We start from the raw sequence: 27,473 nt of genomic DNA, 5'->3' as shown, positions 1-27,473 counted from the left end.
CCACTTCATGTTTAGTATCATTTTAAAGGTCTCTGTGCGATTGGTAAAATGGTCTCAATTTCACAAGAATCATTTATATTATGAGAAAGATCAAGAACTTTTGTAGAATTGTGTTCTGCTGAGAAGGATGTGTGTGTCCCTTTAGGGGTCTTTGAGAATGTTTAACTTCAACCAGGTTTGACCCTTATGTGACCGTGGGAACCTATTGAACCAAAATGACCGTTATGTTTTTACAACTGATTTGAAGATTTCTTTGTTGTCTGGTCTGAGTATTTAAGGGGAGTGACAAAACCGTACGGGGCGATTCTGTAGTCAGATGAGCCCATAGTGTGGAGTATATCCCATATGCTGCATACTATGTATCTTTCTGAAGTCAGGTATATTATTATTTACTCAAAAATGTAATTGTGTTGAACACATTGTGCCCATAGAGCACATTGTATAGTTGTTTGTGTTACTACCTGTGCACATTGTCTAGTTAAGTTTATTCTCTAAAACACCTGAGTGCTTTGCTATACATTTTAGAACATGTGTCTTAAATTAGAATAACTGTTACATGTGTGACTATGTTAAATTTGTTTGTCTCCTGCGTGGATCACGTGGTCGTTGCCCATATGACTACAGTGTCTGTGCAGGAGCAAAGTTGCCACGCGGTTACAACGTGATTCGCAATTGCAAATATCCTTTCTAAATTGGCTTCTAATTGTTTCATTATGTAATTGACATGATACAATTATACCTGACTAATAATACATTGTTATATTTGATTTATCCTAAACTCGTCTGCAATCATTCTGATTAATAAACTGTGAGGAGGCGTTTGTTACCGCAAATCTATGGCTAGGATAGGTCAAACTGAAGGCTTGAGAATGATTGGAGCAATAGGCACATCATCGGAGACCTTCTGATTTCTGTCTATCACTGCTGTTAGCAAGTTGTATGAGAAAAGAGTAAATAAACTACACTTTTGTCATAAGCAAGCAGTAGGTGGCAGGCAAAACATGTATTAGTCTACCTACATCCTCTGACTAGCATCAGAATGGCGAGTTTGTGATCGTAAAATCCACGTGAAGCTAGCGTGAGACTTAAAAGAGACATTAGGAGTGAACGGATAATTAAAAGTATAGTGAGTCCGGAATAATCAAATATCAAAATTGATACATAATCAAGCTTTGTGATCAGTGTTTAAATAGAAACATTGTCTAAATTTAATGATCACATGAAACTGGAGTCAGATTGAGCATGAAGCTAGACTAGGATTTAAACTAAATCCGGATAAATTCAGAAGCGCAAGTAAAAGACTGAATACGCATTAAACTTTTGACCAGGCCGCTGGATTCTGCTATTTGGGCTGGTGCGTGGATCCTTACACCAGCTAACTCTCAGTGGACAGAATCATCTTCATAAATACAAGTCACTGATTTGTAGGCTTTTCTGTATTGATTTAAAGTTTATATGACTCTGTTTGCTAATTGTTTAAGAAAGCTGCTAAATGTTATAGACTATAGCCTTCTGTGATATAACCTATCTTTGCCATCTACTTTTGTCCAAAAGTGTAAAGAGATGCTGATTGTGTAACTTCAGGATGTTCAGGTGTGACAAATCCATTTCAGAACTAAAGCTAAAATGTTAGAAAATGTGTCGAAATCTCACTGAGATATTAAATAGCCAATGACAATCACACATGTGAGATGATTCTTGGACGACACAAAAGTTGCATGAACTATGTGTTTTAATAAATGTTGATAAGGATTTATTGAACAGAATAAGAAATGCATTAAAATTATATGTTTATGTAGAGATAAAAATATCCAGCAGATGGCGCTACACATACAGAAAAGATATTTTAAAAAGTGTGCAAGCAAGGTATATAAACTATTTTATGCAGACAATTATTATAATTCTTTTAAATGTGCAATTGAAACGAATAAAAGTACAATTAAATGTCAAATTAAAAATATACTTATTTTAAAAACTATTTCATTGCAACTAACAAAACTGCATTTACTGTAAGTAACCCCAAAAATTATGTAGGCCTAATGTGGACTTAAAAGAAAGCACAAGAAGAAATGTTACAGAATATTTCAACTCTTTCTAAAGTGTTGATTAGGTCATGAATTATTTCTGAAATGTACCTGTCATGTAATATGCATATCTACTTCAGAAATGTACTTCTAAACTGTACAATAGGCCTTGAATAATTCATTTTGCTTTCACAGTATTACATATGTTTAGCACTGAAACTTCACAATTATTTACAGTTATTGACTTTCAAGAAAGTGCACTTTCTCATAACTTCATTCAGAACTCACAGGTGAGAGTTTATTTCACAGAGCTGTAGATCACATCAGCTTCTGGATTCACTGATGATGAAGGCTGTGAAGAAACAAGATCAGCTCTGAGAATCTCATTGCTGCATCACAACACTTAGTGTGTCATTTCAGTGCCACAAGTGTCACATAATGGATGTGCAAAAATAGTCATCATTTTTAATCTCCCTTTTTAACTAGACACACATACAATCCCGGTCAAAACTTCACATCACTTTGAACAAAAATCTCAAGAGGAGACACTTACTGCTTTATGAAAGGTAATCGCAGAACTGTAAATCACTGAATTATCATCCACTGAGGCAGAAGACTGTGAACAAACACACATGACAATCAGCATCTCAGTAAACATTAATGAGTTTTGGGTGAATGTGTTCTTCTCTGAAGACTTCTGGATTGCACGAGTATGTTAATAAAATACTAAAATACTTACTCTATTTCTGGTGCTGTTGAAATGTGCTTCTCTCATTTGTCCTCTCTCTGTCAAAGCGAGATATGAAGATTAAATCCCATTATATTTTACTCTATTAACATCCATTGAATCTTTCCATTCCACAAAAAGATATTTCTAGTGAAAAACATGTTCTATTGATTTTTATGTTCAAAAGCTTCTTCTAAGAACGGTTCACTGATAGATTATTTGTTGAACCAAAATTAGACCTGACAGCGGTTTATGAATAAAATCCACAAATATTTGATATGGCCCTCTGGAATGTTTGATTCTGATTGGTCAATCGAATCATTCTTTGGTCAAATGTGTTTGCATCAAGACGATGAACTTTATATTTGACCGATTTCGTCCTTGGAGACCGATTTCCTATAATTGTGCTATTTGGATGCCTCTCGAGTCACCTTATTATCTCTTTTATAAATATATTTTATGTCCATTTAGTGATTTATGAGAAACTCACTCTGCTTCTTTCTCAGCCTCCAGGTCACTATGGCAACAAGAGCAACAATCAGTAACAGCATAAACATGGAAAGCAAACACGTGACCAGAACCACATCAGACCTGTAGTGATGAAGAGACATATTTTTTTTATCATAACAACAGAATTTGTAATTCAGAGATATAATTTCGAGCAAATGTCTTAAATATCTACTTGTTTTGCTCTTCTGTGCTGCTGTGTATTTCAGTGTTAACAGTGTCTGTGGCTGCTGTTAGAGATCGATGGGTTTCAGCTCTGCAATTAAAAATAACAGTACTATGGTGCATTTAACAGTTTGGCAATACAGTAATGAATGACTGAATAACAATGTTTACACTTACCTGTCTGTCTCAGGTGTTGAATCAGTTATCACAGATCTTGGAAATAGCAGAAATGGAGAAACAAGTTTATTAATGTGAACATAACATTATCATTATAGCTGTTTGTTATTGAAGCCCATTTCCAAGAAAATACACTTTTTGGGAAATCAAAATTCCGACATGAAAAGTAGAAATTTTGTATGTATTATAAAATTTTTCATCTTGAAAATTTTACTTTGTCATAATTGTAACTTTCAATCCCAAAGTTATAATTTATGGATGTCATAATTTAAACATTTATTTCAAAATGTCAACTTTCCAACTCATATTTTTGTCATAAATTTACATTTTAGTTTAGTTTTAGACTTTCAGTTTTATCTCAATGTTGACTTTTTACATCAAATTTAGCCCTCATCTCTAATAATTTTAATATCATAATTTTTATATAATAATCATAATTTTGATTAACCAAAAAATGATCTATTATGTGGCAGAAACGGGTTTCCATAGTATATTGAGCATCCAGAGTATTTTACATTGACTTTTATGGTTTTCAGATAAATTATGATTTTATAAATTTCATATCTTAATTAACTATTACTGTTCCTAAGAAGTCTGATAAAGGCATTCAGTCTGATAAACTCTGTGTAACTGTTTCTTACTGTATATTATTCATTTGTGCCTAAACTGAAAGTTTTTGCCTTTATAATTTTTACTTTTGTGATGTCACATTAAAATGTTCTGGCTAGAACAGTATTGGATGTGACTGATATTTTAAATCCTCAAGTATGTTTCACCTACATCTCTGCCTCCGAGTCAGATGGTGCAGTTGCTGGAATAGTTGTAAATGCTTGAAAAGAAACAAAAATATGTGAGTTTTAATAAAATTAAGAGTGTCACGCATGGCAGAAGTGGTTTGTGATCTTACCTCTTTTGGGTTCAGTAACTGTGAGTTGAACAGGAACCTGCCGATCTCCTACAGAACAGAAGTACCAGCCAGAATCAGTCCGTCTCAGTCCAGTCATCAGCACAGTGAAGGATCTTCTCTCATCATCATCTCTGATCTGCACTGATGAATTCTGGGATGTGTCAGTCCTCCCCACTGTGTAACATCTCTGATCTTTATATCTGCACCACTGTTTGACTTCATTCTGATATCCAGAACTGTAGAGACACTGAACACTGATATCACCACCTTCATGTCCAGAGACACTGCTGCTCACCACAGACACATCAGGAGCTGGACACAGACAGCAAAAGGATCAATAAGATTTTTAAATCAAATGGCTTATTGTTTCTAAAATGTAAATGTTTAAATTGTATTGATATAGCAAAAAAATTACTTTATTTCATTTGAAGACAGTAATTTTTTTTTTTATAAATTCTGGACTCCTTCCTTAGGAAAATGAATCGTGATTTTAATATAAAAAAAGCATGCTTATAAACTGTATAAATAGTATTTGTGGTTATAAAAATTGAATAAGTAAATAGGCTACGCATCCACCCCCCAAAAAAAACGTTTTTTTTGTGATCTGATTCACTGAAAACTGGAATCATGAATTATTTGGTTCATGAATTATAATCTTAATTAGCGTTTATATTAGGTTACTGAAAAAAATATATCTATTTCTAAATGTAATTAAACACAGTCATGGCCATATCGGTTCACATTAAGTTCACATTAAGTTCACATTAAGTTCATCAAGTTCTCCTTTTTTTAATTCTTTTTTTTTTCATCTACAAATATCTATCACACATAATCCAACAACAACCTTTTATATGATTTATAGCATTACCTAGCAACATTATTTATCACAATAATTTGGAATTTGGAAAGATATTCTTACCTGACTGCACCGTCAGATACAAATAATAACCGGCGTCTAGAGTGTTATAGTCTCCGATCTCAACAGCACACCAGTAATATCCAGAGTCTGAGGTCTGCAGATTCTTCCACTGCACTGTAAAAATACTCTGGGCTGGATAATCAGTGAGGGAATATTCTCCTGTCTCGTTTGCATATCCCAATATTTTGCACGAACTCCAATATGTCCCCTGACACCAGTATTTACGGTTTTTTTTATGTTTTTTATCATATGTACAGGGAATATTTCCAGGCGATCCAGATTTCACTGCGATATTATGCATTACAGCTTCATCTGTAAACAAGATTAAATGCAAATGAAAGAATCCATAAACAAAATAACGTTTTATCAAATAATTCAAGTTAAAGTATTTTTTAAAAATACAAGTTTAACATAACACCATGCAATAGTTTAATAACACTAAAAAGAGAATTGTAGTGTTTTTCTTAGCGTTTTACCTGAGATGTGAAGTAAAATCCCACAGAGAATCAGAGTGTAAATCATGTCTATAGCAGAGTGCATGTGCATGAGAGCAGCTGGTCACTTCTTGCAGTGTCTGTTTCCTCCTGATTCAGAGGAAGAACAGAATTATCGCCTTTAAACCACATAAACACCCACAAGTGAGTAAATTTAGCCAGATGCAGCCATGTAATCTCACACTAGCAACAACAAATACGTTTTTAATTTATGGGCTCTAATTTGATTTGTATATATATGTAAGCAGTAATGACAGTAATGTAATTTCTGTCAAAATGTTTAAGATATAATATATACAGGCTGAGCAGATGACTTTACTGCGACTGATTGAACGACATTTTTCAATATCAGCCACTAAATTGACACAACCTTGAACGCGATTAAAGCACACAAACTGTAATGTTTAATTGCTAGGTTATTTTTATTATTGCTTGTTCAATAATTTTCACAATTTGTGCTGTTTTACAACATTTCATAATTCATTTATCTGTTTATATTATTGAGTTAAAACACTTCAAATAAAATGGGGTGGAGTTTAAGGAAAGGGTTCAAGGGGGTTGGAATAAATCATTTTGAAAAAGCTAAATATGATTAACAAAATAAAAGCCTGTTCAAACGCTAAACTGTCTAAACAGCAAAACATTTGTAAACAAACACGACATAAAAGAAAATTATATCAAAGTTTGAGAAAACAATGCAAAAAGTATCTGATATAAAAAAGTAATCTTACTTTTCCTTAAAATAACCCCTAATTATGCATTACATTTTTATCATTACTGTGCAAAAGGCCACTTATGATAATGTCAGAGCACTATTGCGCTACTCTAGTGAGACTCTTATGAAAGTCTGTGGCGCGAGCAACCGGAAGAGACACTGTTCATTCAGTACGGCGCGAACAGCAGTTTACCTCAGCAGCTGTCCGAAATCAGTTTGCCGCATTCAGGAATGGCTGAAGACGTGCATCACTCTGATTAGATGTTTCTTGTGTTTGTGTGCGTCCTATAACGAGTGAGTACTTTACTCCTTCAATGTTGATTGATGCTCGTTATCTGTAATGAGGCAGTGATCGGCTGTATAATGTTACATGGCAATGTTAACTAATCCGTGCCAGCTATTATAACTTATGTGTGGATCTTCAAAGTTCAGAATTATAATGTTAATAATGTTTTAGTAAATAATGTAGATAAATAGTGAAAGTAAATGTGATGGAAATGTTATATCAGGTGTTTATGGATCATTGTCTGAAGGGAGCAGCCTATAGTCAGTATGTGAATGATGATTATTTGTACTAATGTTGCTGTTATTTGAGTATTGCTCTTTGTGTGTTGCAGAGAAACCACACACTCATAATACTGTACATCTACATCTCAACTACGAGCATGCCAAACACGTCTACGTCTGTTAATGAGTATTCAGCCCACTTATGAGCCAGTTCTACGTCAATTAAAGCAGGACTCACTGACTGTGCACCTACTAAATCTAAGTCTCCACTAAATGTGCTCAACCTGCTCACGCATTGGGTCATTGTCCCTTTCAATCCTTACATGTTTATCGGCCATCAGCTTCAGGGTCAAGCAAAGCTAGGATCCATTCTCTCTGCAGGCCGTCAAGGAAGCCCTCCACAGTCCACTGCACTGTTTAGCTCAAACTCTAATGCTCATGTAAAGGCTGACTCCCTCTCCTGTTAATATTTCATACCAGTGAAAATAAAATCAGTTCAAATTGATGCTTCTCTCTGTGGTGTTCTGACCGACACACCTGGTTCACTGCAATCAAAATCAGCCCTTATCATCTTTAAGCGTAGCCTTCGTTACATTTGTGGTCCTTCGAGCCGGATTGCAGCTGTGCTGGGAGTATGCAGCAGAGTGATGAAGCACCATGGGTTACTCGGCCCAAACGTCAAATAAGACCGCCATCATATTTGAAGGATTATGAGGTCAGTGCAGTGCGACCGAAGATATGCGGCCCACCACATGTCAGCCCTGTACCACACACGCCTAGAGAGGATGAGTGGAGTTCACAGCCTCATGTGAAGTGGAGTATGCAACCCGATGTACAGGATGATTTCACCTCCAGCTCTGAGGAGAGCTTTCATGACACCAGCTTAGGATGGCAACATACCCATCCACCCTACAGTGAAGAGGGAGCAGGGCAGAGCATGCTACATCGAGAGAACAGGCAGTACAGTTTAGCCTCACCTCATGAAGATAGAAGGGATACGTGTGAGTTAACAGCCTCAGCCAGAGTGGTAGTAGCAGCGCAGCCAGATCCGTCCTCAGAGCAATGGCCAGTGCCACCTCATCCATTACCAGGTGACTCATTAGCGTTAGTGGAAGATGAGTTTGATGATGGACTGCCACCTCCACCATGGCCTTCGTTTGAATACCCTCCACCGTTTGCGGTTGCCGAGGAGCAACATATGGTCACCGCCATAGACCGAATGATGAGCGAGTTACAGCTAATGAGGGACAGTGTGACTTCCAGCGTCACAGCCCATACTCGGCCACATTCTACTCCTCGTAGCTTAAACCCCCCTCAGCCTAGACGAGGTCCTGATCAGCACAATGTCCGTTCCTACACCCCAGGGCCAGAACCTTACATGCCCATCTCACGTCCGCAGCCCAGTATGTATCGCCCGGATGCGGGATCCTCAAGGCAGTACCCAGCCAGGCCTGATACAAGCCAACCTCATCCCACTCGAGGCAGGCAGTTCTCGCCAGTATCGGCAACTTTGGGAGGAGGAGAGTACAGGGGGCCAGCACCAAGAATTCCTTTCTTCGTCCATAAGGACCCGATGGAGTTCTCTCGGCTTAAACTAGCCCTAACAAACCTGTTACCTACCGACGCTACCGAGCTTTTCAAGTACCAGATTCTGGTGGATCACGTAAAACTTGAAGAGGCCTGTCTCATTGCCGACTCCTTTATTAACTCGCCTAGGCCATACACTGACACCATGGTAGCCTTGACAGAGAAGTTCGGTCAGCCGCACCATGTGGCCTTGCAGAGGATCGCTGCAGTGATGGATTCACCTGAGATCAGAAGAGGAGATGTATCTGCTTTTGAGAGGTTCTCCCTGCATGTGCAATCACTTGTGGGTATGCTACAGACACTGGGCCCAGATGGAGAAGTCGAGCTTAGATGTGGCTCACATGTGGCCCGACTCCTCACCAAGCTTCCAATGGAGATGAGAGCAAACTTCAGGCGTCAGATGTTCTATCGTCCCGGACACACTCACACACTGCTCGACCTGGCGGAATGGCTTCGGTACGAGTCGTGGTGCCAAGGTTACGATAACCCTTCAGACATCCGTTCCCAGGGGCCGCCAGGCTACCGAGTCGAAAACCGACGCAGCAAGCCAGCAGCTACAGTGCTTCACGGAGCAGAGAGCTGTCCGTCGAACCGAGGTTTGAGACAAGAGAGTCAGAGCTTATCTGTGCCAAAATGGAAGAGCAAATCAAAACCCTATTGTCCATACTGTGAGGGCACAGAACACTTCTTGAATAAGTGTCCAGCTATTCAGAGACTCACCAAAGAGGAGGTCATAGAGTGGATCAGGGTTAATAAGAGATGTTGGAGATGCGGGAGAGCACATCAGGCAGCGCAATGTGACCTCAAGAAACTCTGCGAGGTATGTCAAGGAAAGCATCTGAGAGTATTGCATGACGCCAATGCACGCCCCAAAGCTGAGCCGTCAAAGGCTGAAAGTTGTCTGGTTAGCACTAGTACAGAGGTTCTCTACTTAGACAGACCATCGGCCCACTCACGTGTTCTGCTGAAAGTCGTCAGAGTTATCCTGCGCAACAGGGACAGGACACTAGACACTTACGCAGTTCTAGACGATGGTTCTGAGCGCACAATGCTCCTCCCCGAGGCATTTGATAAATTGGGCTTACAGAAGAAGCCTGAGGACCTTGCTCTCCGCACGATTAGGCAGGAAGTCCAAACTCTGAAGGGAGCTGCTGTCTCGTTCAAGATCTCCTCCTCCGCCAATCCAAAGAGAACATTTCGGATAGTGGAGGCCTTCACTTCTCAACGCTTGGGTTTAGCGGACCACTCCTACCCCATCGCCAGCTTGAAGAGGAAGTACAAGCACCTGGCGGATCTTCCCCTCGAGACATTCGATCAAGTCAAGCCGCTCGTGTTAATTGGTGCGGATTACCCCCATCTACTTACCCCTGTTGAGCCGGTGAGAATGGGCCCTCCTGGAGGTCCAGCAGCCATTCGCACAAGACTGGGATGGACCCTTCAAGGACCTGCACACCTTACACAATGGGCCCCGAGCACCCAGCAGTGTCTCTTCACTAGTGTCTCACCCCAGATGACAGAGCTGATGCAGAATGTGGAGAAGCTTTGGAAGATGGATACCTTGCCATACCAGAGTGGTAAACTGGCAATGAGGTCAAAGCAGGATAAGGAAGCAGTGGAGCTCCTAGAGGCTAAGACGAGGTGAGTACAGGTCGCAGGCATCCACAGATATGCCACACCTCTACTACGGAAGCGAGACATTCCCCCTCTCCAAGCTCCCAAGGAAGCCGTCCTACCCAGCCTCAGAAGTCTGGAGAGACGCTTGGCCCGGGACCCCCTACGAGCCGATGAGTACTGTGCTGCGATCCACAAGTTGGTGGAGACGGGAGCAGTCAAGAAGATTGACCTCAGTGAAGTCTCAACCACAGATGAGTCATGGTATATACCCCACCATTTAGTGTGCCATAACGGAAAGAGTCGTTTGGTCTTCAACTGCTCCTTCCCGTTCCGAGGTCTAAGCCTCAATGATACCCTCCTTCCTGGACCAATATTGGGAGCCTCTCTTCTGGGCGTTCTACTACGCTTCAGAGAACATGCAGTAGCAGTCAGTGGTGACATCAGAGGCATGTTCCACCAGGTTCAGCTCTTACCAGAAGATCGGTCGCTCCTCAGGTTTATCTGGAGGGACATGAAGCGTGAAAACCCCCCTGATGTTTTCGAGTGGCAGGTCTTACCCTTTGGCACTGCGTGTTCACCGTGTTGCGCCACTTTCGCTCTCCAGAAGCATGCAAGAGATCATGGGGGTCCAGGAGGAGTCAGGCATTCAGTGGAGCACTGTTTCTATGTGGACAACTGTCTTCAGAGTGTGCAAACAGCAGAGGAAGCTAAGGAGCTGGTGGACCGGCTCAGGGAAGTGCTAGCATCTGGAGGGTTTGAGATTAGGCAGTGGGCCTGCAACATACCTGATGTCCTCAGGCACCTACCTGCAGAGGCGAGGTCCGACAGCATGGAGCGATGGCTTTCACACGATGAACCTGGACTTTCGGAACCAGCCCTCGGACTTAGCTGGCACTGGGAGACAGATACCTTGGGTTACAAGAGCCGACCTATAGAGTATGGAGCACTCACAATCAGGAATGTTTACAAGGTGCTCGCCCGACAATATGATCCCTTGGGCTTCATTGCACCTTACACGACTCGCGCCAAGATGATCGTCCAGAGCATGTGGGACAAGCCACGCAACTGGGATGACCCACTTATCCCTCAAGATCTGCAGAGGGCATGGAAGGAGTGGGAATCAGAGTTACACCTGCTGTCACACATCTCATTACCCCGACACTATAATCCCGCTCTAACCGGTCAGATGGTTGCTTCTAGACAAATCCACGTGTTCAGTGACGCCTCGGAAAGGGCCTACGGATCCGTCTCTTATCTGAGAACAGAGGATACCCAGGGACGGGTTCACCTGGCATTCCTGGCAGCTAGGTCCAGGGTAGCACCCCGGCGACAGCATTCCATTCCCCGCCTTGAGCTCTGTGGTGCCTTGACAGCGGCCCAGTTGGCAAAGACGTTAGAGAGAGAACTGACGTTGAAAACGGATCAGACAGTCCTCTGGAGTGATTCAACAACAGTGTTGACGTGGTTGCAGTCGGAGTCATGTCGCTTTAAGGTCTTTGTGGGCACTCGTATCTCCGAGATCCAGGAGCTTACAGGAGAGAGTACCTGGTGCTATGTAGACTCCGCGCAGAACCCAGCAGATGATGTAACCCGTGGGAAGACCCTGGCAGAATTAGCTGTGCCTAACCGCTGGAGCCAAGGGCCGTCTTTCCTCCTCAAGAGTCCCGCTGAATGGCCATCCTCACCTGGAGATACACCAGAAGAGGATATCACAGAGTACAAGAAGTCTGCTTTGTGTGGTGTGATATTTAGAGCAGATAGACAGGAGACCAACCTGGGCCAGTCATTCAAGTCCTGGAAGGATATGGTTGAGTCCGTAGCGCAGGAGGCACACGGGGCGGCCGACCGAGATGAGTCCTTGAAAGCAGCGGACTACAGGCAAGCAGAGACGACTATCTTCAGGAGAGTTCAGACTGAGTGCTTTCCGGAGGAGTTGCGTCACCTAAAGGCAGGGAAAGCCGTACTTCATAGTAGTCATCTCCTTACCCTGTCCCCGGAGCTGGATCCTGAAGAGGGAATCATAAGAGTTGGAGGAAGACTCCGACGTGCCGAATGGTTAGACCCTGGATCCAAACATCCTATTGTCCTGGACCCCTCGCATCCAGCAACAAAACTCCTTATCCAGGACTACGATGCTCGTCTCTGTCATCCGGGTCCTGAGCGGGTATTCGCAGAGTTGCGCAGGGTCTTCTGGATTCTCCGTGGCAGGGAGGCAGTTCGGAGGGTGCAACACCAGTGCGAGGAGTGCCGAAGATGGAAATCTAAGCCGCTAGTCCCTAAAATGGCCGACCTACCTGTGGCCCGTCTACGCTTATACAAACCGCTGTTTTACTCCACGGGCGTCGACTGCTTTGGACCATTTCAAGTCAAATTAGGACGACGCTCCGAAAAGAGATGGGGTATCATCTATAAGTGTCTGACCACTCGGGCAGTGCATCTGGACATCTTGCACAGTATGGACGCAGACTCTTTCCTGATGAGCCTCAGGCGGTTCATTGCACGCAGAGGGACTCCAGCTGAACTCTTCTCCGACCAGGGAACCAATTTTAAGGCAGGAGAGAAGGAGCTCCGTGAGTCTTTTGACAGCATGTCCGCCGACCTCCAACGACTCCTAGCCAAGTAGAAGATTGATTTCCGCTTCAATCCTCCTGCAGCTCCTCACTTCGGGGGAATGTGGGAGAGGGAGATCAAGTCTGTCAAGACTGCGTTATATACAGTCCTAGGAGTTCAACCTATTTCTGAGGAGGTACTACATACTACCTTACTGGAGGTAGAGGCAATACTGAATACCAAACCTTTGGGCTATACCTCATCCAGTGTTGCTGACTTGGATGCCGTGACTCCTAATGTCCTCTTGATGGGGCGGCTGGATGGAGCGTTACCTCCAGTTGTCTACCCTAAGAGCGAGGGTCTAAGCCGGCGGAGATGGCGACACTGCCAAGTTATAGCAGATCACTTCTGGGCAAGGTTCATCAGGTGCTACCTGCCAACCCTCCAATCCAGGCAGAAGTGGCATGGTGCCCCAGCTGATCTGACAGTGGATTCAGTAGTCCTGTTGGTTGACCCCCAGTTTCCCAGGGCACTTTGGCCAGTTGGCAGGGTGGTTAAAGTACATCCGAGTGCAGATGGTCATGTACGTTCCGCGGATGTGCAAGTCAAAGATAAAGTGTACACCCGGCCAGTTGCCCGGCTTATTACTCTTCCAGTCATCCCAGCTGCTGAGGAGGATGAGGAATGCCCTCCAACGACTTCAAATTAAGGATGAGCCTTTTACGTGAGCAAATTGCACGCAATTTGGGGGCGGCTGTGCAAAAGGCCACTTATGATAATGTCAGAGCACTATTGCGCTACTCTAGTGAGACTCTTATGAAAGTCTGTGGCGCGATCAACCGGAAGAGACACTGTTCATTCAGTACGGCGCGAACAGCAGTTTACCTCAGCAGCTGTCCGAAATCAGTTTGCCGCATTCAGGAATGGCTGAAGACGTGCATCACTCTGATTAGATGTTTCTTGTGTTTGTGTGCGTCCTATAACGAGTGAGTACTTTACTCCTTCAATGTTGATTGATGCTCGTTATCTGTAATGAGGCAGTGATCGGCTGTATAATGTTACATGGCAATGTTAACTAATCCGTGCCAGCTATTATAACTTATGTGTGGATCTTCAAAGTTCAGAATTATAATGTTAATAATGTTTTAGTAAATAATGTAGATAAATAGTGAAAGTAAATGTGATGGAAATGTTATATCAGGTGTTTATGGATCATTGTCTGAAGGGAGCAGCCTATAGTCAGTATGTGAATGATGATTATTTGTACTAATGTTGCTGTTATTTGAGTATTGCTCTTTTGTGTGTTGCAGAGAAACCACACACTCATAATACTGTACATCTACATCTCAACTACGAGCATGCCAAACACGTCTACGTCTGTTAATGAGTATTCAGCCCACTTATGAGCCAGTTCTACGTCAATTAAAGCAGGACTCACTGACTGTGCACCTACTAAATCTAAGTCTCCACTAAATGTGCTCAACCTGCTCACGCATTGGGTCATTGTCCCTTTCAATCCTTACATGTTTATCGGCCATCAGCTTCAGGGTCAAGCAAAGCTAGGATCCATTCTCTCTGCAGGCCGTCAAGGAAGCCCTCCACAGTCCACTGCACTGTTTAGCTCAAACTCTAATGCTCATGTAAAGGCTGACTCCCTCTCCTGTTAATATTTCATACCAGTGAAAATAAAATCAGTTCAAATTGATGCTTCTCTCTGTGGTGTTCTGACCGACACACCTGGTTCACTGCAATCAAAATCAGCCCTTATCATCTTTAAGCGTAGCCTTCGTTACAATTACTATTAATAATTTAACGGTAAAAAATAGTTTTGGGAAACTTCAATCAGATTTCACAAGACATTTTTAATATCTGATCCTCTTTACTCTTATAAAGCTATGCTGTATGAACTTGTTTGTGCAGTTACTAATAAGTGGACTACAGTATACTTTTTTGTAAATGCAGTTATGCTGGTATTTTCATAATAAAATGTCTGTTGTTTGATATGATATTCGCTACTATATATGTATAATTTTTATTCAACTATTATTTCTTTATTTATTTTTATGTATGCAGGCCCCATTTCTTCTCTGTATATCAGAAAAGATCTTAGTTCTGTGTTGCATTCCTGTAATGAGCGCGCTGAACTTATGAGCAAAAAAAAAAAAGTGAGAATCTGAACTGTGGGTGTTGGACAGAAATCAACCACAAAAACATAAGAACAGAAGCAGTGCTTAAACATTCGAGCAGAAACACTGACTTCTGCTCCACTGACAGTGCTGTTGACTGCTGATCAGTGTAGACCACAGAGAGCAACGGCAGCAGGCCGATACATACATATGAGCTCACCACAATGTCTGTGATACTTTTATACAGAATGAGCAGACCTTTTGTTGACGGCATGTAAAAGCCTTGTATACTTATTAGAAAATAAGGCATAGGACAAGGATAGTAACCTGAAACCAAGACACATACAACTGCAGAATTTTTTTTTTTCATTTTAACCATGCTTGTTTGTATTAAAGCAAACACCAGAACACTGTACAAGTAAACTAACAGTGGTTTAAGATTGAACAAATTAAACAGCGATACTTTAATAAAGGAAAGGAAAAAAAACACTACAAAAAAAAAACAGTTGTGATGACAGTCCTCTGCTGTTGATTGTGTTTCTCTTGGTCTGTTCTTGTGTTATTCTCCCTGTTGCTGTCAGTGTGGAGCCACAGTGCTGTATATTATGCTGTGGTATATTGCTCCACCTGCTGGAGACTTCATCGCTTCACTCCCAGGAATATGATCAATAGTAGGCCTACTGTAGTAGATTACGTCATTGATGGGATCCTGTGGAGAAAGGGATTGTATAATAAACAGGATATATAATTATGTAAGAATTAATCACATCAATGCTTGTCTACTGCATTAGGATTTTCATAATTTATAGTGCTGTATATGACAGGATCTACAGGTTTAGAGTAGATCTGCATTTCATACAAAACAATACTGAAAATAAACACCTGTACGTAGTACGTGACTCTTTTAATAAACTAAAGGTTCCATGGCCAACCCAATGAATCCCGGGATGTCAATTTGTGGCTGTTTTCCTATTCACTATACATGATTTCACATGAAAGAAATATATAAAAATGGACATGCAAATGTAAAACACTGCTACAAAAATGTACTTCACAGTGTCAAACAGTGAATCCTTTACCAGGTATTGATCACAGACACAAATAAGAAACACACCATGGCAGGCATCAGTTTCACAGTAGGGCTGTTGCTAGAAATAACCAACTGATATCTGTATACTACAGTTGGTAGTCAGTGCCAACAAAAAATAAAATAAATATTAAATGTTGAATAAACATACACAAGGACAAGCAAAATTAATTTTTTTGGCACTTACCAATTTACTGGCACAATAACTGTTTTGAAGCATGAATCAAATGTGAGTTACTTCTATTCTACATTTTGTGGACATAAAACAGTCCCATAAAACAGTTCAGAAAATTGCACTTATAGAATAGAATTTTAATTCTATTCTGAATTCGTTGAAGTGATGTTGAATTTAGAGAATGTTAAAGATGGTTTAAAAAATAAGCCAAACTGAACACTGATGTTGTCATACAAACATATTTATAAGTAATAAACTATCATAAACCATAAACTAAATGACTTACTGTGTCAGTGGTTGTGCTGCTGTACATCTCTCTGATTTGGTGTTTGTCTTGCTCTTCATTTAAAAAAAAAAGATAAACAATAACATTACCTCGGATTCAGGAGGAACAGTGTGGTTTTCGTCCAGGCCGTGGAACACTGGACCAGCTCTATACCTTCTACAGGGTGCTGGAGGGTTCATGGGAGTTTGCCCAACCAGTCCACATGTGCTTTGTGGATTTGGAGAAGGCATTCGACTGTGTCCCTCGCGGCGGCCTGTGGAGGGTGCTCCGGGAGTATGGGGTCCGGGGCCTTTGCTAAGGGCTATCCGGTCCCTGTACGACCGGAGCAGGAGCTTGGTTCGTATTGCCAGCAGTAAGTCAGACTTGTTCCCGGTGCGTGTTGGACTCCGGCAGGGCTGCCCTTTGTCGCCGGTTCTGTTCATGATTTTTATGGACAGAATTTCTAGGCGCAGCCAGGGGCCGGAGGGGGTCAGGTTTGGTGACAACACGATTTCGTCTCTGCTCTTTGCGGATGATGTTGTCGTGTTGGCCTCATCAAGCCAGGACCTTCAGCATGCACTGGGACGGTTTGCAGCCGAGTGTGAAGCGGCTGGGATGAGAATCAGCACCTCCAAATCCAAGGCCATGGTCCTCAGTCGGAAAAGGGTGGCTTGCCCACTTCAGGTTGGTGGAGAGTTCCTGCCTCAAGTGGAGGAGTTTAAGTATCTTGGGGTCTTGTTCACGAGTGAGGGAAGGATGGAACGGGAGATTGACAGACGGATCGGTGCAGCTTCTGCAGTAATGCGGTCGATGTACCGGTCTGTCGTGGTGAAGAAAGAGCTGAGCCGCAAGGCGAAGCTCTCGATTTACCGGTCAATCTACGTTCCTACTCTCACCTATGGTCATGAGCTTTGGGTCATGACCGAAAGGACAAGATCCCGGAATCAGGCGGCCGAAATGTGCTTTCTCCGCAGGGTGGCTGGGCGATCCCTTAGAGATAGGGTGAGAAGCTCAGTCACCCGGGAGGAGCTCAGAGTAGAGCCGCTGCTCCTCCACATCGAGAGGGGTCAGCTGAGGTGGCTCGGGCATCTGTTCCGGATGCCTCCTGGACGCCTCCCGGTGTTCCAGACGCGTCCCACTGGGAGGAGACCCTGGGGAAGACCTAGGACACGCTGGAGAGACTATGTCTCCCGGCTGGCCTGGGAACGCCTCGGTGTCCCCCCAGAAGAGCTGGAGGAAGTGTCTAGGGAGAGGGAAGTCTGGGGTTCTCTGCTTAGACTGCTGCCCCCGCGACCCGGCCCCTGATAAGCGGAAGAAGATGGATGGATGGATGGATGGATGGAATAACATTACATTAACAAATCACATTACATTAACAAAACTGATATAATATATATAGAACTTGTGCTTTTGAACTATATTTAAAAATGGAATTGAAATAAATGAATAATAAAAAAATGGAGGTCAAACTTACGGTGTCTCCGTCTCAATCTCCAGATGAAAACACTGACCAGAATCAATAACAGCAGAAGAGCAGCTGAAACTGGAAGCCACACAGTCAGGAGTTCATTATCTCTGTGAGAAATAAAGAAACATTTTAAAATCTTTTCAAAGAGTTTTTTTAAATGATGTGGAACTAATTCGGCTGTATAAATGGAACCAGAAAATAAGAAATATCTGAAATATATTAGCCTAATAGTCGTAGAATTAGTTTAAGCTTTATTTCTTTAAAACAATACAGATGTAGTACTTTTTGTGGTTTCTCAATGACTTCATTTGTTTTATTATTATTCTTGTGGTGTCATGTTCGCCTGTTGCACTTCTGCAAAAATTAAAAATAAACAGAAAAGAAAAATCATGAAGGCAACAAAGAAATTATTGTTATAGAAAAAGGTTAAAGAAACTGAGGAAATAGTGCATGACAACAAAATGCAAACAAATATCCATTCCACAAAGATGATTCTGAGAAACATCATTGAGAAATGTTTGAATATTGACTTATCTTTCTCTTTCTCTGGTTCTGCCTCCGTTACAGTGATGTGAACAGGATTCATTGTCTCTCCAGCAGAGCAGTAGTACCAGCCAGAATCAGTCCGTCTCAGTCCAGTCATCAGCACAGTGAAGGATCTTCTCCCATCGTCACTGATCTGCACTGATGAATTCTGGGATGTGTCAGTCCTCCCAACTCTGTAACATCTCTGATCTTTATATCTGCACCACTGTTTGACTTTATTCTGATATCCAGAACTGTAGAGACACTGAACATTGATATCACCACCTTCATGTCCAGATACACTGCTGCTCACCACAGACACATCAGGAGCTGGACACACACACACACACACACACACACACACACCAGTCATTTGAGAGGATAAAACACAGATTTAACATCAGAATGTTATTAAAATGAATACAAAAATCTCTTACCAGATTGAACCTCGATATAAACCTCATATGTGCTGCTCATTATTCCTTCAATGCCCACAATACAATAATCATCTCCAGTGTGTTTGTTCTGCAGGTTTCTCATAGTCACAATACAGAAACTCTGATCAGGATGATCAATTACTGACAGATTCTCCTCAGAGATGTTAGTGTATTTCATATCAATATCTGAGAACCAGGATTTCTTCTGCTGTGTGTATTTCTTTTCATAATGACATGGGATGGTGACATCCTCCAGTCTGAACAGTTAATACTTGGTTTGACCAGCCGTCGTAGCATTCAACACCTAAACAAACAACATGCAAATAATTATTATGTCAAGAATTAACAATAAATCGCCTCTAAATTAGTTTGGTCTTCTCAGAGAATTCAGTGAAAGCAACACAAACAGTTGAGCATAAAATGTGCCATTACAAAATGATAAACATGATTTATTAAAAACAAATATCACAACATTTAATACTCACCTATAATAAGCCAAAAACCTACTGAAATGTAGAATATTTTTGTCTTTCTGTGTGTGGCCATTGTGTCATTTCTCTTCCTGTATCTGAGCTGTTCTAACTTTGGTTGTAGTAACTGCTGCACTTCCTTTTTACCCTCAGCACTATTAGTACATTACCCAATGGTCGAATTGTAAAAAACAATGCAGAGGGGATGGTGTTCTCAGTTTCTTTTTTCAGGGTGGGGGCTGAAATGGAGGGATTTTGGTCAATATTGATAATTAAACAATATTTAGCTAAATGTGCTTTTGTGCTGAAACCTTGGCCTGTCATGGATAAATGCAACGATTCGTTCAAAACACCTCTCTTTTCCTGTTCCCCAATGTGCATCCTAAATTCTATGTGATATTAGTAATTTTTCCAGTACTATTTAGGTCAGATAGGCTGGATAGTATGCACATTGGGACGCAGGAAAAGTGTTTATCTGAATGGGCCGTTGAATCACTTGTTCGTTCAAAAACCGATTCATTCAAGGAAGGAAACACTATGCAATACTATGCACTGTTGTATAAAATGTATAGCATATTTGTGCTCGTGCATATAGGCCTACTGATATTCAGAAAAGTACATTGCTTGTGCAAAGAATATTAAAACATAAAAACTCATACATGGGTATTTTTTCTTTAACTGCTTGAATCATAATGTTATTTTACTTGTATTCTAATAAGCTTCATCGCGCAGTGAATGCTATTGTACTCGCAAGACTTGTTTTTGTTTGGTTTTTGCAAAGTCTAGTACAGGTGCATCTCAGTAGATTCAACGTGATCTCATGAGAATACGTGTGTATTTTTAAGTTTAATGTGGTTCTACCACACGTACATTTACTTACGTTTTCATGCACATAAAAACGTACAACTTAGACGTATTTATAGCAGTAAAACGTACAAATACTTACGTGTTAGCAGCTACAAAAACGTAAATAATCTAACGTAAAGTGTGAATTTATATGAATTCCCATGTATTAATATTAAAATCGTGGCTTTAATGATTTAAATCTGTTGTATTTAATTGTCATATCAATAAATGTTTTTATTGAATTTATTGAAAGCAGTTTACTCATCTACTTCATAGGAAATAACATTTCTGTGCATGCTGCAACACATAGATACACAAAAGCACAGAATAAAATTACAAATCACATCCATTTTATTTGTTTGCTGTACTCCATCTTTGGAATCCAGATGTTTGCAAGGAACATAACCATATCAATCGATCTTCATCTTCATTCTCAGCAACAGCGTCCGTCACAGTCAAAGCCCGCGCTCGTTATGATTCGAATTAGTGATGTGTCGTTCTTGAATGATTCGTTCATTTTGAACAAATCTTTAATGTGACTCGGGAAGAACGAGTCGTCTCGGGGAGTGATTCGTTCAGTCGCGCATGCGCATTATTCTATAGGTTCTGTTCTAGTAGTAGTGATTCACCTGTCAGTCAATGCAGTCTTGAGCCGGAAAGAGAATTGATTAGTTCATAGTTCGGGTCTATCGGGTTTTTGACTCGTTCCTTAATCACGTGACAGCCACATACGCTAAACCCAATTGCAGTCTGAGCCGGAAAGAGAATTGATTAGTTCATCTCATGAGTCTTCGGGTCGAGTCATTCCTTAATCACGTGACAGACCTATACGCTAAAACCATAGACAGTTCGGGTTGTTTGTTCTTTTGTCCCGTGATGTGACAACATTGGCTAGAGTAATTATTAAATCAGATTGTCTGTATAAACCATACTTTTGTAACATATGACACTTTGTAAACATTAAAAAACACCGTGTACATACTTTTGAATTGTTGTTTATTGTTTATTTTTGTGGCAGAAAAGCTTTGTAACAAAGAGGACAACTATTCCAAAATAAATCAAAATAATAAAAAAGTAAATAATTAAAAATAAAATTAAAATTAAAAGATAATAAAGCCACAGGGTCTAATAACCTTAACAAATGAACTTTTAAAGTACAATATAAAAAAAGAAAAAAAAAAGAACTAAATATTGCACAACAAGCTTTGCCTTTTTTATATAATAATTTAAAATGAATACGTTTTAAAATAAATAACACTTTTGTGCCAAAATAAAAACTTTATATCAAAGAGGATAACTATTCCCCAAATAATTTTAAACCATTTAAATAAAAATAAATGAAAATTAAGAGATACTAAAGCTACGGAGCCTTATAACAATAACAAAATACCTTTAAAATCACAACAACAACAAATATATTGCACAACAAGCTAGTCTTTTTCTAAATAAATAAAAATAAATAAGCTTTAAAATAAATAACACACTGTGGCTATATATTTAGGACTTGCTTTAAGGCATGTTTGCATTTAAAAAAAACAAGCTCCCTGACCTTGGATGGGCTGAGTCTGTTTCTTCTATCTGAGATAATCTGCCCAGTTTTAGAAAAAAATATTTCAGATGGCACAGATGTGGCCACAATGCAAAGTCTTGTCTTTGTGACTTCAGAAAGGCTTTTGTATACTGGTGAACATCTCCTCCACCAGGCCAGAGGGTCTGATGTGCGGGGTAACAGTGGCTCTGCAAGGTAGGCCTGCACCTTTATAGCATCTGATGTCTTAGAAGAGGTAGCAGAAGGCCTCAAGCTTGCTACCCTCTTGTCAAAGTCTTCCCAAAACATGGCCCCTGCACTGGCAGTCGCACCGGGATCTGAACTATCCTCCTCACTCTTAGCTGGGTTAAAACTGTTAAAGCTGAAGTTATCATAACCTTAATGTTTTAAACTAACATTAATAATTCAAATTCAAAATTTTATTTGCTTTTAATGTATATGTCATTATGTCCTTTTTTGAGCAATTTTCTTATACATATATTACACCAATATGTCAAGTCTGCCTAGGAAAAGCAATTATTATTCCAGCAAACTCAAAATTGGAGTAAAAATGAACAAACTAGTCTATAAAAACTTTTTATTTTAAGCTTGGATTATTATATTATTATATAGCCTAGTGTTTATTTACCGATAGACAGTCAAAAAGACAAATTAATCAATATTTTATTTATAACAGGTAACATTTTCATTACATTTTGCTAAAATGAACGAAATGAACGAAATGACTCGAAAGAGGATTTGTTCATTTTGCTGAACGAGACTCAAAAGTCCGAGTCGGTAAAATGATCCGAACTTCCCATCACTATGGCGCAGTAGCAGTACTGATTTCAAATGTCTATCAACTGAAACACGACATGTCGCAATCTGTGACGAATTATGTGAGAACCAATGAGAGTTCGATATTAGTGCCTTAAACCATGTCGTAACGTTCCTGTGGCGCACTGGCGCTATTTTCAAATTCGAATTAGTGATGGGAAGTTCGGATCATTTTACCGACTCGGACTTTTGAGTCTCGTTCAGCAAAATGAACGAATCTTTTTTCGAGTCATTTCGTTCATTTCGTTCATTTTAGCAAAATGTAATGAAAATGTTACGTGTTACTTCCCCAACACATCTAGTACTTACGCAAACGTTGATCACACTAAAAACAATACAAAACTAAAATGCTATAAGCTATATATAATAAATGCTATATATCTTTACCTAGGTCTTTAGTCTGTGATTAGCTCACCTCACCTCTTATCTGACAAGAAGTCCTCGGGTTTAAGTCATTCCTTAATCACGTGACAGACCCATACACAAAACTAACGCAGTCTTGAGCCGGAAAGACAATTGATTAGTTCATCTCATGAGTCTTTCGGGTCTCGGGTCGAGTTTGACTCGTTCCTTAATCACGTGACAGACCCATACACAAAACTAACGCAGTCTTGAGCCGGAAAGACAATTGATTAGTTCATCTCATGAGTCTTTCGGGTCTCGGGTCGAGTTTGACTCGTTCCTTAATCACGTGACAGACCCATACACAAAACTAACGCAGTCTTGAGCCGGAAAGAGAATTGATTAGTTCATCTCATGAGTCTTTCGGGTCTCAGGTCGAGTTTGACTCGTTCCTTAATCACGTGACAGACCCATACGCTATTTCTGACATTTTCTGTCACTGTGTTTTTGTTACTGTTTGTTGAGGATCTGTGGTTTGTTATTATTTTATAAATAAATAAAACCCTGTTATAAATAAAATATTGATTAATTTGTCTTTTTGACTGTCTATCGGTAAATAAACACTAGGCTATATAATAATATAATAATCCAAGCTTACAATAAAAAGTTTTTATAGACTAGTTTGTTCATTTTTACTCCAATTTTGAGTTTGCTGGTATAATAATTGCTTTTCCTAGGCAGACTTGACATATTGGTGTAATATATGTATAAGAAAATTGCTCAAAAAAGGACATAATGACATATACATTAAAAGCAAATAAAATTTTGAATTTGAATTATTAATGTTAGTTTAAAACATTAAAGTTATGATAACTTCAGCTTTAACAGTTTTAACCCAGCTAAGAGTGAGGAGGATAGTTCAGATCCCGGTGCGACTGCCAGTGCAGGGGCCATGTTTTGGGAAGACTTTGACAAGAGGGTAGCAAGCTTGAGGCCTTCTGCTACCTCTTCTAAGACATCAGATGCTATAAAGGTGCAGGCCTACCTTGCAGAGCCACTCTTACCCCGCACATCAGACCCTCTGGCCTGGTGGAGGAGATGTTCACCAGTATACAAAAGCCTTTCTGAAGTCACAAAGAAAAGACTTTGCATTGTAGCCACATCTGTGCCATCTGAAATATTTTTTTCTAAAACTGGGCAGATTATTTCAGATAGAAGAAACAGACTCAGCCCATCCAAGGTCAGGGAGCTTGTTTTTTTTTTAAATGCAAACATGCCTTAAAGCAAGTCCTAAATATATAGCCACAGTGTGTTATTTATTTTAAAGCTTATTTATTTTTATTTATTTAGAAAAAGACTAGCTTGTTGTGCAATATATTTGTTGTTGTTGTGATTTTAAAGGTATTTTGTTATTGTTATAAGGCTCCGTAGCTTTAGTATCTCTTAATTTTCATTTATTTTTATTTAAATGGTTTAAAATTATTTGGGGAATAGTTATCCTCTTTGATATAAAGTTTTTATTTTGGCACAAAAGTGTTATTTATTTAAAAACGTATTAATTTTAAATTATTATATAAAAAAAGCAAAGCTTGTTGTGCAATATTTAGTTTTTCTTTTTTTTTCTTTTTTTATATTGTACTTTTAAAGTTCATTTGTTAAGGTTATTAGACCCTGTGGCTTTATTATCTTTTAATTTTAATTTTATTTTTAATTATTTACTTTTTTTTTTTAAATTTTGATTTATTTTGGAATAGTTGTCCTCTTTGTTACAAAGCTTTTCTGCCACAAAAATAAACAATAAACAACAATTCAAAAGTATGTATACAGTGTTTTTTAATGTTTACAAAGTGTCATATGTTACAAAAGTATGGTTTATACAGACAATCTGATTTAATAATTACTCTAGCCAATGTTGTCACATCACGGGACAAAAGAACAAACAACCCGAACTGTCTATGGTTCCCTTTCATAGGTCACTTTGATGCAGGGTGACGTCACCACGTATGGGAACACCTTCGGTGTGACGAATGTCTGAAGCCCTATACCATCCCGCCAATCCTATTGGCCAAATAGCGCGTGGCACCGCCCAGCATGCGTAAGCATATATATACCTGGTGCCGCGTTCTTCTGTGCCCTATTGTCGCCATCTTCTGTGCCCTATTGTCTCGCGTTCTCAGCGATCATCTACGAGCAGTATACTCCTCTCCGCGGACGCGATGAGCTTCAGAGAGTGCAAAGACCCGTGTACCAGGTACATCGTTAAGGGGGACACTCATGACAGGTGCATAGTTTGCCTAGGCTTACACCACGCACAGGAGGCGCTTAGCGGCCTTTCTTCATGGCCCCATTGCGATGGCCTGCGGCTCAGGGTGCTTCGCTCTAGGGTAGATGTGTTCTCCAATGTCGCCGTGTCTAACCCCCGCCACACCACTTCTGCGACTGCCGAGGCACCGCACGAGGTGATAGCTTGGGGTGACACGTGTGACATGGAGTTTGAGGACAGTTCAGCGATGGAAAATTATTCTCCACATCGCTCGCTCTCCCCTACCCTAATACACAGAAAAACTTTTGAACCTGTCGTCTTTTCCTGTGAGGATTTACGGCCCACACCGGGGGCATGTAGTGCCATCTCCTTCGGTTGTGACCACCATGATGACGACGTTCTTTCCACTGCGGCCTCAGGGTCCGAGGACTTCGCGGCCGACACGAGCCCTCTCCCTCCTAGTGGACAGGCGGTTAAGGAACTACGGCGAGCAACTGATTTGGCGCTTCGTGCTACCAAACATACTGCTCGAGCAGTGGGCCGTTCCATGGCTGGATTCATTACGGTTGAGCGCCACCTCTGGCTTAATCTCACCGATATAAAGGAAAAGGATAAATCTTTCCTCATGGATGCCCCTGTGTCTAAGGACGGGTTGTTTGAAGAGGCTGTCACTTCAGTGGTGGAGAAATTCAGAGCAGCGAAACAGCAATCAGCCGCTTTCCGCCAGCTGATTCCCCGCAGACCCAGGGAGGTTGAACGCCGTCAGGCGCGAACCTCCTCTCACCGCCAGCGAGTGCCCTCTCGGGAAGAGCCTTCACCTATGGCGCCCCCTCGTAAGGATTGGGGCCCTAGGGTTGTTCCACCAGCTCAACAACGCCAACGAAAAAGGTTGAACCTGAGTTCGACGGCCAATGCCTCTCGTTCTCGGGCACCGAACAGCAGCTCCTGATTTTTTCGCTGCCTGCCAGGGACTGTGCCCTCTGCTAGAGAGCGCTGTTGGACCGCTTTCGCGCATCCAACACTCTCATTGCAGTGCCCACGCTCAAACCCTGACTGTTTCGCCGCAAACAGCGCCTCGATCACCATTGGAACGAACTGTAACACCAATCGCGTCCTCAGACACTCTGCACGATCCAGTTTTCAGAGCTCGAGGAGCGCTTCAAAGGGTCGTCATCGAACAGCCCGTCATGACGGCTCGCACAGCCGCCGCTATTTCGCTAGCGGCAGAGCCCGATGCTCAATCTGTTGGCCTAATTCCTGCCGTGGACACGTTTCAGGATTACGTACAACGAGATGCAACGGCTGCTATGCATATACTTCCCCTGTGCACGGACACCGTGAGTCTTTCGTGCCCGGGCATCTCTATGTGTGCAACAGCGTTGCAGGAAACGAACATTTTGAAACCGCTAATATTGTTTCGGGCCGCGTGGGAACGCTTGCCCGGCATTTCTCAATGGGTGTTACGCACAATTTGTCACGGATACACCATTCAGTTTCGGAAAGGCCCACCCCCTTTCCGCGGAATTCTCTCCACGGTGATGAAACCGATGGACATGGCGGTGCTGAGACAGGAAATGTTAGTTCTACTGAGCAAAGGGGCTATAGAAGAAGTACACCCCTCTCAGATGGAGTCAGGGTTTTACAGCCGTTATTTTGTGGTACCAAAAAAGGACGGCGGATTACGACCCATTCTGGATTTACGCCGTCTGAATCTTGCACTCAGGTCGAGCAAATTCAAGATGTTGACGGTAAAGTCTATTTTGTCTCAGATTCAACCAAACGACTGGTTTGTCACGATCGATCTGAAGGATGCTTATTTTCATATTCAGATCATCGAGAGACACCGGAAGTTTCTCATATTCGCTTTAGAGGGCAAAGCGTATCAGTACCGCGTTCTTCCCTTTGGCTTAGCGCTAGCTCCCCGTACGTTCTCAAAATGCATGGACGCAGCTCTGGCCCCGTTGCGGCTCCGGGGCGTCCGTGTGTTGAACTATTTGGACGATTGGCTGGTGTTAGCGCAATCTCAGACTCAAGCACACTCTCATCGAGATATTGTGCTGAATCATTTACACAGCCTGGGCTTACGCACAAACTTTCAGAAAAGTGTGTTAGTCCCCTCTCAACGGATTACTTTTCTGGGAATAGAATTGGACTCTCGCGCGATGACAGCAAAGCTTTCTGTCCCGCGCGCTCAGTCGATTACGTCATGCG

At 41.3% G+C, this 27,473-nt stretch overlaps 1 protein-coding gene across 2 annotated transcripts; it reads right to left on the bottom strand.

The window, feature by feature from the left end:
* Nucleotides 1-1,793: 1,793 nt before the first annotated feature.
* On the bottom strand, nt 1,794-19,377 carry LOC132096036 (polymeric immunoglobulin receptor-like). Of its 2 annotated transcripts, XM_059501151.1 has the most exons (10): nt 5,903-5,997; nt 5,427-5,738; nt 4,508-4,819; nt 4,381-4,429; nt 3,601-3,636; nt 3,434-3,514; nt 3,242-3,342; nt 2,764-2,810; nt 2,578-2,640; nt 1,794-2,376 (listed from the first exon to the last, which is right to left on the bottom strand). In XM_059501151.1, the coding sequence occupies exons 1-10, from the start codon at nt 5,970-5,972 to the stop codon at nt 2,323-2,325; spliced, it is 1,125 nt and encodes a 374-aa protein (XP_059357134.1). In that variant the 5' UTR covers nt 5,973-5,997; the 3' UTR covers nt 1,794-2,322. The 2 variants fall into 2 exon arrangements, with proteins under 2 accessions (XP_059357134.1, XP_059357135.1); XM_059501152.1 differs by lacking the exons at nt 5,427-5,738; nt 5,903-5,997 and adding an exon at nt 18,977-19,377.
* Between the last annotated feature and the right edge of the window lie 8,096 nt (nt 19,378-27,473).

The sequence above is a fragment of the Carassius carassius genome, chromosome 20 (genome assembly GCF_963082965.1).
Source record: "Carassius carassius chromosome 20, fCarCar2.1, whole genome shotgun sequence".
Classification (NCBI taxonomy): domain Eukaryota; kingdom Metazoa; phylum Chordata; class Actinopteri; order Cypriniformes; family Cyprinidae; genus Carassius; species Carassius carassius.
Note: the sequence above shows the minus strand (reverse complement) of the source record. Positions and strands in the feature narration are given on the sequence as shown.